The sequence below is a fragment of the Haliotis asinina genome, chromosome 1 (genome assembly GCF_037392515.1).
Source record: "Haliotis asinina isolate JCU_RB_2024 chromosome 1, JCU_Hal_asi_v2, whole genome shotgun sequence".
Classification (NCBI taxonomy): domain Eukaryota; kingdom Metazoa; phylum Mollusca; class Gastropoda; order Lepetellida; family Haliotidae; genus Haliotis; species Haliotis asinina.
Window position 1 is genome coordinate 19,371,430 of NC_090280.1, and position 11,188 is coordinate 19,382,617.

Consider the following 11,188-nt stretch of genomic DNA (forward strand, 5'->3'; position numbering starts at 1 on the left):
CTGTACTCAGCAACACTCAGATCATGAAGAAGAGCATAATGATTCCGTACCTTTGTGTAGCTTGTATGATAATGATCAGCGTGAGACAGATGTTTGTGGATATGCACAGTGTGTGGTTGTCGCTGGTAACGCACCGATGATGTCTGTTGAATGAGCCATCCAGAAAATATGGTGTAAACATATATTTATTTCTCCAATTCTGAAATGTTTGTTGACGAAGAAGCCTAGTGGTTTACATAAACACTGTTCCTGTACGTTCCAATACCTGAATGTAAAATTAAAGAAATACTTGAAAAGAAAAGCATTATTCTGAAAAAAAGTATGAGATATTTGATTGAATAATGAATATGTTCGTTATGGTTCGATTTCTAGTTCAATCCGGTGATACATAGTTGACTTTATCACGAAAACATACGGATTAGATTTTTGCTTGCAAAATGTAAGGTACATCTTTTTCAAAGAATATATGATAAAAAAATGACAGTATTGCACGAACCCCTTCTTCAATCTGAACATAAAATGTAATTGTGTTTGTTATAAACAAGACTCATTTATTCTGCGTGTTTAAAGATGTGGTCTTGAGGATAACAGCAGTTAGAAAACATGTACCATCTGTGGTGCATGAATGAGTTAAAATTTACCGTCAACTCGGGGAATGTACCGCAGCATTACAAAAATATCAGTTGGTCGACACATATACCACTCATGAAACCGTTTTCATGTATTTGTAATGCCACAAATTACAAATGAATTGCGTTCTGGTTTTAGACTATTGTTCCTTTGAAAGTGTAATGACCAGCGCGGTTTCGCAGTTTTAAGAATTAATGGTGACAATGTCAGTGTATCATTCTTGGTTTCGCTTTCCTTACTGTTGCCTGCGAAAACAGCTTTGCTATCCTTGTTTCATGCGTCGTATGACCAGATCGCGTAACGTTGATCTGGATAAGTCTATCTTACTACAAATAATGTCTCACAGAGGCCATATATTCCTGTTACTTAAACAACGTGGTTATCTGATGTGAAACATTGTAATGTTTGTAAACGCGCCTGCTGTTGTACAGTTCTCTGATTAAAGTTGATGTTTAGTTTGTAATTCACGATAAAAATGCATCCATCCAAGCAAAGCACGTGTATATCATACAGTCATATTGTGAAATCATTCATTTCTTGAAATGACTAATTATTGCAGTCATATATATAGTGAGGGATAAAAATAAGGGATCACATGAATGTACAAGTCTTCCCTTAAGTTTTAACACATGCACAAAAGTAGCCACCCACTACGTTTGTGATCTCCTACTTTGGATACTCAATAGTACCTATCATAACGAGATCTATGCCTGTCATTGACATCTAGGGTTTTATTATGTTTGGCAACTAAAAGGGTGCTGACGTCCCATTTGCCTTGCAATGGCCCTGCATGACATGCCAGCATTTGTATGCCTATCACCCGCCATCTCTCACCGGTAGTTACCTTTCTCCTCACCATGACTGATTTACTAACTCTGAAGTGTTGAACCAAGTGTGTGAAACTTGATTTTCAAGATGGTAGGAAAACGTAGTTGTACGTGCAGAACGTTTTCCTTGTCATATCTTGACAATCTTAGCTTCAAGAATCTATGGAAGGCTAATTCAGTCATAAGCATTTATAGTTGGTATTTCTGATCACTGGTGAAATCAAAACACTATGAACATTGTAACGCTGATCTATTGTGCATGTGTATATAGCGCTGGGTAATTTAGACACTGTCCAATGCTTTCCACACGTACTGTTTTCCACCGATTCATCTGAAATAAAAATTCACGAAAATTCAAGTAAACTATTTGTTGTTCTGTTTAAACATTTCAACAGGTATAAGTATTTCAAAGCACATATTAAACAAACACTTGCACCATGTACGCACACATTTGCATGTCCATTTAAATTCACTCACGTACGTGCATACATACACACTAGGACATAACGTAATTTGAATTGTGTCACACTCATGACTCAGTCCTGGATCAAGTTAGTGTGGAAGACAACCAGTTTGCCTTTCTTCTTTCTGAATCTCAGTGAGATTGGATGGTAACCGTTGAAATCACGATACATCATTCGTATTGCGTGTAAAGGGACATTCCAAGCGGGGCCATAATTACCAGAGTTAAATGCGTCATTTGTAGTCTATTGTATTGAGAATGATTGGCTAGTTATCAAACTATTGTAATGTTAGGTGTTACAATCATAAACATTGCTAACACTGGACAATTAATCAATTAATTAAACTGGGTGTTTCTTTAAGAAAACCCGCCTTTCCAAAATCAAGTTTTTAGTGTTTGAAACATAAACTGCACAGACAAACTTTACCCTGCTCTCAACCACTGACGACTTTCTCTTTCAAACAGGAAAAAATTCTTACACCAGGAAACAAACCAGTGACTAATATGTTTCATGTTCTTTATGACACACTGTGTGTCGTTCTCTCTCTCTCTCTCTCTCTCTCTCTCTCTCTCTCTCTCTCTCTCTCTCTCTCTCTCTCTCTCTCTCTCTCTCTCTCTCTCTCTCTCTCTCTCTCTCTCTCTCTCTCTCTCTCTGTCTCTGCATATCTATACAAAATACTCCTCATCCTACTGCTTAAAAGCGTTCGCTCGTCGCCTCAAAGATCGGGGTTCGATTCCCTAAATGGGTACAGTGTGTGAAATTCATTTCTGGTGTCCCTCGCCATGAATTGTTGAAAGACCATACTTTCGCACAGATAGCAATTGTTGTCATCACGCCTGCCTTCCAGTAGTCGGATCACAAGAAAACAGTAGCTGCCATATACAACTAAACACTTTGTCCTCACTGAATCAGTTTCAGTTATTTGTTCTTTTTGTCCATACAAATCAAATGTAAACAAACAGTTCAGGCTTGACTGGCTATAACATGAATACATTGCATGAACATATTCGATATTTTCACGGCCAGTATTTCATTGTAATATTCTTCATTCATGCATAGGCTAGGTCACGTATGCATGATTGTGTGATAATGATGGCCACTTTGAGACTAAATCACATATCAACCAAAAACTGGCTTAGGGCTCGTTCTGCCATGCGTGTTATTATATAAACTGGCCTTGGTGAGCTCAGGCGTGCCTAAGAGACGGGCAGACTAAAAAGACATTAAGTGATGACTGCACAAGCCGCACAACATCATGATGATGAGTTTAACACTTGCAGTGTGGTGCGGGTGAACGCAACCGAACACTTTACTTTCACTTCCATTTGAATTAACGGTTCTGACAAAGATCTCGTACGTTTTCACACCCGAAACTTGTGTTACAAAAATTGATACAACTAACTATCCAGGCGTGAGTGATGGATTAGATTCAATTCAGCGACATTTCCATCAATAGCTAGCAGTTTTTTCAAACCTTGTTCTATTCCTTACGCACATATATTTCAAGCATTGTTTAAGCGTGAGTGTGTGGGTATAGTTTTAAGCAGCTTTTAGCAATAATCCAGCAACATCATGGCGGGGGACCCCAGAAAATCGTTTCACACATTGTACGCATGTGGGGGATCGAACCCCGGTCTTCAGCTTGACGAGAGCTAGAACGCTTTAGTCCGTGTTGGAATGAACCTTCAGTAACCTAAGAGAATGCCATTGATCCGAATGTTCTGTTCATTAAATCCGTAAAACAGTGTCATATAAACATAAACATGCATCATATTTTACCCAGCAATGGTATAAGGCAACACAGAGACGGATATAATACATGAATATAATAGCCTGGCTCGTATTACACAACTTGCTGATACGGCTTGTACGTGCGTTTCAGATCGACGTTCAACATTTGTTTGGGTGGTAGAGACATTCGAGTTACCTCCCATAGTGTGTCCTCTGCGTGTCTGCTTGAACCGTTTTCTGACCTAAGTGTCTCCCAAACAAGGTCAAAATGTATTGCATTACAGTCTGATATTACGGCACCGTATAACTTATAAACCATCGATCGGTATGTATCAGGTTTCATGTCATATCTTACAACACTCGACCTCTAAACAAGTCTCAGGCACTGGGCTGAAGGCTTGAGGACGGACTGGTCTGGAGGTCCAGTGTTGATGTTGGGGTATGAAAACTACCTGGATCTCAACTACCGACATTAACAGGGGTATACAACGTCCTATCGTTCACATCGTGAACCCTTTCGCTTCTCAGCACGATATTTCTCGGCACGATATTTTGCACACTATCGGGTAGTGTATTGTTCAAAGCGCTGTTCGTCGCTTCAAAGCCCTGGGTCCGATTCATAACCCTGGTACGGTGCAAACGGTGCGTAGATCAGTGCTTATAATGTCAACCACTAGACTCTCTGACCAGGAGTTGAACAGTCACGGACATGCTGCTGATTTAAACAAACAAACAAACAAACAGAAACATTAACTACACGCAAGTAGACCACCAACAGTGAAATAAACACTGAACTTACAACGCAGGAATCTGCGCCACTGTGCACCTGATCTTCACCCCCGTATCTATAACACATATACCTTTACCGCCTGTATGTTATCACTACGTTTCTGGTGATGTCATACCTAAAACATCATGTCATAATTTCATGTCGTTCAAGCGGCAACGAAGCCTTCACTGATAACGCGCCATATAATTACAAGATATACGTGATTGGTTTAAGCCAGGCTGGGGACACACGTTGAAATTAAAACAGTCGATTCCTGAAAATATGACGATGTTGTACATAATGTAGAGTGACATCACAGATGCGTGTTAGTTAAAGTCGTACAAACTCGCGAGTGAACGGTTTTCACATGTGTTACGGGACAATTACGCCATGAATGTTTTACACGACTCACCGCGTGTGCGTGCAACCATAAGAGATAACGCCCATCTTCGGGCGATGTTCCGTTATATAACGGCCATATCTGTTACATCTAATACAAGGGTAATTTGTATGACTTTCAGTTTGGTTTGCTTGTTGTGTCACGCCGCAATATTCCATCTATATGACAGCAGTCTGTAAATGATCGAGTCTGAACCGGACAATCCAGTAATCAACAACGTTCGCATCAGAATATAAATGTTGTAAATGCAACAGAATTATACAACTAATATTTCTAGGTAATTCATTATATATTATTTTCTGATTGTCATGTGAGCCTAAATATAAAGCGAAAACGAAACATGCATTCACCGCCGCAGTTTTTGCAATTTAATTAAATTTGTCAGTAAATATACAACATATGGTCGGACGTCTTATGCCAGATGAACACCAATAGCTGGTCTATAAACTACGACATCGGACCTTTTCGTTACTGAATAACAACTTCGAAGATAGATGTTCATGCTGTCAGTCATTGGACTGTCTGTAAGGATTCGTTCATTTACAGACAGACGTCATATAGCTGGCATCTGTTTATCCAAAACGATTACATTATCAGTGATCAGTCTATCTTAGCCATGGTTCGAATCCCGATTATGGTATATTGAAGGCAGCCCATTACACCAATGTCAGTATGTCAATGATTCATTAGAAAAAACACTTTAACTCAAAGAAGTGAAAATATGTCGTAAATACCGTCTAGTGAATATGATATGAACACTAACTATATCCTTCGTGTCTGTTGTTATGTATATTCACGAATCACGGTGAGGTCAGCTGGTTAACTGGATATAATGTGCGTCCGCCAGCGGCTGAGGGGATAGTGTAAATCCAGCTAGGGTCCATGAAGATAGCGAAAGTATTTAAGTCCCCATGGACCCAAGTATGGTGATCTACTTTCAGTTGTTGGCGATTTAAAGCCTGTGTTTATATTGCATTGTCCAAATGGTGCTAATAGTGTCAACTTTCCCGACTAGTTCTATTTGTAATCATGTTATTCTAGGTGCTGTACTGTCATTTGACGACGTAGTTTCATAATATCTATTTCAATGTCAAATATGTTCTTGTCACGATGTGGCTGAAATATTGCCGATGTGATGTTGAATATTAACTCATTCACTCCCAATGTGTATTCAGAGCCACGATATTGTTGGAATATTGCCTCACTCACTCATTCTCCCACCCATCCACTCGTTCGCTCACGAATCAAAACCTTCAGCCTTAAACATTTACACTTTCCAGTTTAGTCTATGTACTTCATCTAAAGAAAAATACCATCATTTATATAAAATTTCCATCGGGATGATAAAGGATTATCTTATCTTTCACTATCTTTGGAACTTTATCTTTCATATCTTCCATCAAAATTTCGTATCTGAGTAACAAAATTTTAAACTTCCAATGATTACCTATGGGAGGATGGTTGAATATTAATCTGGAAAACAGAATATGTACAATTTGTGAAAATAACGTTATTTGTAACAAATTTATCTCACGCATGAAATCAGATTTTACCCACTCTTATTTATGTCATGTCTAAACTAATATTTCCAGTTATGTGTTATTGTATCATAAGCGGTTGTATGTTCTCCACATCGTTTGTGCATGATTCACGAGAATAATATGCTGTTCTAGGGTTCTTTTCATATCTTCATATCAACAGAATGTCTTGGTAACATATGCCAATATGTCCCAACCATATGCGATGATAATCAGCCTCATCACCCACGGCAACATCGTCAACGGCTGATGACATAAGAATGCTCAGGGCCAGATTGGTCTCTGTTCGTGGCAGGCCATAGAAGAGATACCAGATTTGCAGATAGCACCCGCTGACCACTCGCAGGTATATAACAGTTCACACACAACACTGGCCATTGTATTCACCGGCGTATTCTAGCAACACACTGCCCAAAGTTCCCGAACTTCACTCAGACCTCATGTAAGTTGATTTCAGATTATAGTTACCTCACTAACACATCCATAATCGTTTAAAGTTTTACAGGTCAAACATAAACATCGTTTAAAACATTTACGAAGTATTTTAGAATGAATGGGTATCTTGTACGTCTGTTTGTCAATATTTTTGAGATACCACTATTGCGTGAACATAGGGAATTGAACCCGGTCTGTTGGCGTTACAAGCGAATGCTTTAACCCGCCGACTATCCTATATGCAGTCTCCAGTGCGTTTGTGAGCTCAGTTGCACGCCGCTTCAGTCAGTATTTCAGCAATATCGCTGCGATGCCAGAAATGGGATTCATACACTGTACCCATGTGGGGAATCGAACCCAGGTCTTGAGCGTGACGCTGTAACCGCTAGGCTAATTCCAAAACCCTGTACTATTTCAGTGTTCAGATTGTCATGCACGTTGAATATGGTGTAGTTGCTGTGTACTTATATGGTATATAGTGTGTACATTTCTAAGGAACCTGATTAAAATTTATCAGTATGAAATAAAGAGTTGCCAGTGCCCTTTAGTTCGTCGAAGCATCATTTGAAATTATTTCAAAGACTCCTTCTGCTTTCTTACACATGGAATAAATATGTGTCAACGCAGTGACGTCACAATAGAATTCTTTCGTTTTAGCTCCTTTGCACCGTCGGCAAGATGCCACTTGACAAGTTGTGTTTGGCTGCCGCAGCTTTGCTTGTTGTCATGGTAACGCAGACCGAGGGTATGTATGTAAATGCTTGTTTGAAACGATTTTCTGACATAGTCGCACTGCTTTGGCGGCAGTCTGTAAATAATCGAGTCTGGACCAGACAACGCAGTGATCAACAGTTTTAGCAGCGTTCTACGTGACTGGGATATGATATCATGTGTCAACCAAGTCAGTGAACCTGGTTGCCGAAGATCAAATCTAACCCGTATCATCACGAGTCTAAACTTGATATCCGCAGTCTGTCATGATTCTGAACGTTTAGCTTGTAGGAGTCCATTTGTTGATTAAAGAGATTAAGGTAAAAGATACACTTCCAATATTGTCCCCTTTCAGCTTTATCCTGCATGAACAGCACCGACTGCGGCGTCAACGCTAACTGCGCCAACTCCACCTGTGTGTGTGATCCTGGGTATCAGGGAGATGGCACAACCTGTACCAGTGAGTTTATAGACCTCAGAACTGGACTCACTCACATGTTACAGACCAATTGCAATATTGACAAACTTTAACAATAACAGAAACAGAATAGTTAGAAATAGCTTCATTTTGTGAGTATATCTAAAGAGAGTGATGTCAGTAGATCTAGATATTGCACTTGACAAAATAATCATTTTGGTATCCACTTAGAAATTTCTAATGGTTGTTGCCTGATCTTTGACGCCCTTGACCTTCAGCTATATGCAGTATGCTGGACTACCTTCTCGGGATCCGGTTCCTGGCACTGCCAGGAGACTGCAGTCGCTTTGTCCAGTGTGACGTCACAGTACCCAAGGTGCAGTATTGTGGCTACGGAACTGTGTGGGATGACGTCGTCAAGACGTGTGTGAGACCGTCGAACGGCAACTGCAGTAAGTGGAAGAAATACTTCCCCTCCACCACTTATTGCCCCATATGAATAATCTAGTATTGCAGTGGTGCACAAAGCTGAACTACTGACTATGAAAAGACCTTTTACACCCTCAATCTAATATATACGCGTGTTGTGCTAATACTATTTATGAGTGTTTATTTAGAACGTCTTTCGGGCCTTTGGCTTGCTCTAGTTTATCTAAGTCTTTGTAAATTGTAATCTAGTTATGAAAGCGATGTTTTAATCATTATTTTACGAAATGTTGTACCTAAAATATGACGTGAGTTAGTGACAAATATACGGTGCTTTTGAAATGTTTTGTAAAATTCACAAGTGTTGCTTTTGCTAACGATTGTGTGTCATACAAGCGACAAATCCAGAGCGTAAAGAATGCTATAAGATACCATATAGATGGCGATGGTCTCCAAACAATCGATCCATCACGAGCATCGATCTATGCAAGTCATAATGCGATGACGTGCTCAGTTGCTTGAACCAGTTTGGAGAGCCTGACCACACGATCCCGTTAGCCTCCACAAGACCAAACCCTGATGGCAACACACTGGACTAAACAAACCACATTATATATTTCCGTTCATATTCATGATCATCTGTTGCAGATAAGTGCAATGGACTTAGTAACGGTGCCGAGTTGCCCTACCCCCTCTTGTGCAACTCTTATTGGCAGTGTCAGGGTGGAGTGCCACGTGCCATGTGTTGCCCCATCAACAACACCTTCGTCGATGGAGTGGGATGTGTCAGTGGGTCATGTGCTGACACCTGTCCCCCTGCCTCGGCTAATTACACTGCAGGTAAGTTTACTTTCATAAACCTCTGTCTCAGTTAATTAAACTGCAGGTAAATTTACATTTATAAACACCTGTTTTGCCTAATTACACTGCAGGTATGTTAACATCTATATGCAGCTAATTGCACTTCAGGTACGATAACAACTATATACACCTGTTCAGTCATATTACACATTTTGCAATGCAAAAGGTTTTGAAGATCAGAACGTAAAGTTCATTTCCTGTTTCGCCATGTAGCTCCATGTGATTTTGCACCCTCCAATGACGGACCTGAGTTCTATATGGAGACAGTGCCCGGATTTGGTCTTATCAGGAGAGACTGTCCCCTCGGCACCAACTTCAATAACGTCACCTGCGGCTGTCACGACATCGTCAATCTTCCACCATCACCACGTAAGTGCCACATCCGATTTCCCCACCGCCGTACTGCAAAGCATATCCAAAAATATATCTGTCACTAAACCCCCCTTCCTCTATTTACATGAATTCCAGTGTGTCCTATGAAGGCTGATATCTACTACGACAACGCCACCACCGTATTCGTCGACAACTCCACAAACAACGCATGGATCCAAGTCAACAACGTCGCCCTTGGCAACCAACCGGTGTTTTCCGGGTCAAGTAGTCTGGCGGTTTTCGCTCTGGCTGGGGTCACCTATGGCTCTAATCTGGAAATCGACACCGTCTTCTCTGTCAACCCTTCCTCCCCCATCAACGACCAGATTGTCCTCCAGAACGGCAAGTGTGACGGGAACGGACCTTCCTTCATGCTCTACGTCAACGACGTCCCTGGTAACGCCTCCATCATGGACGTGACCTTCACCCTTCAAACTGGCAACTCCGTCGTTGAAATTAACTCAACCCTGACGGTCGATGTAAGTGACGTTTATCAGAACTTACCATCAAATGTAATTACTGATGTTAAATATGACTGTTAGAACACCCAGCTTGAGTTCCATCTATTTATCAATGATAATAAGAATTGTTCAAGTAATTAAAAATGGTTACCTTTTTTAACAGAAAGCCACAACGGTGAGGGTTGAAGTCATGTACCCATCTCGCAGCAACAGCAGCACCTACTCCTACACCCTGTTTGACGACGACACCGACGTGTCCCTCACCACCGTCACGGACGTCATGCCTGCCACAAGTGAGTTCTTTTCCTTGTTTGTTGCCGCACTCAGTATTCCAGCAATATGGCGGTGGTATGTAAATAAACGAGTCTGGACCAGACAATCCAGTGACCAACAACATGAGCATCGATTTCCCCAATTGGGAATCGATGACGTGTCAACCAAGTCAGCGAGCCTGACCACCCGTCCCCGTTAGTCACCTCTTACGAAGAGCATGGGTTGCTGAAGGCCTATTCTATCCCGGACTTCAATGGTCACACGAAGAAGCTGTTGGAACATATAGCTCCACTCCAAAGTTATAATGCCCCGACTTCAGTAGATCCTAGAGGCGCAACACAGCATAGTCGGAAATGATGGTTTTAGTGTATTGTGAACTTCATACGACACGTGTCCACCTGAAACCTGTAATTTGCCTCTTACGACAAGCATTGGTTGCTAAAGACCAATTGATCTCCACGGCTGACAGGCAATCAATCAATTCAGCTGGATCACCCAGCTAGATTCTCCACAAGGATAAAATATGTGACGCCCAATTTTGACATTATTCGACCTGACATTGGTGGAATGGTGATCAAATCGGCTTAAAATGATACTCGATGACTTAGTAATGTCTCGAATATGTTTGACTAAACAATACTGATCATATTTCAGCTACCATCCCCAGGAAGAACGCCGCTCTACAGATAGGGAGTGGAGACTGCACCAGTCAAGGATTCTCCGGATTTGTTGGATCCATCTTCAGGGTAAGGATCATGCGACATCAACACACTTATAGTTTGACACCCACTTACAAAATGCACGAATCACACAAAAATACATAGACAGGTCTGATTAAATCTTCAATAAAATATTGACACAATCCGACTTCG

The 11,188-nt window shown here is 40.9% G+C and overlaps 1 protein-coding gene across 1 annotated transcript in view; it reads left to right on the forward strand.

Moving 5' to 3' along the window:
* Positions 1-7,472: 7,472 nt before the first annotated feature.
* The window catches only part of LOC137272071 (protein PIF-like), a 4,008-nt gene continuing 292 nt past the window's right edge, over positions 7,473-11,188 (forward strand). Inside the window, exons 1-8 of the mRNA XM_067804442.1 lie at positions 7,473-7,539; positions 7,861-7,965; positions 8,202-8,375; positions 8,998-9,189; positions 9,424-9,579; positions 9,679-10,061; positions 10,207-10,336; positions 10,971-11,062. Coding sequence (XP_067660543.1) covers positions 7,473-7,539; positions 7,861-7,965; positions 8,202-8,375; positions 8,998-9,189; positions 9,424-9,579; positions 9,679-10,061; positions 10,207-10,336; positions 10,971-11,062 — 1,299 coding nt within the window. The remainder of the gene's footprint in view (positions 7,540-7,860; positions 7,966-8,201; positions 8,376-8,997; positions 9,190-9,423; positions 9,580-9,678; positions 10,062-10,206; positions 10,337-10,970; positions 11,063-11,188) is intronic.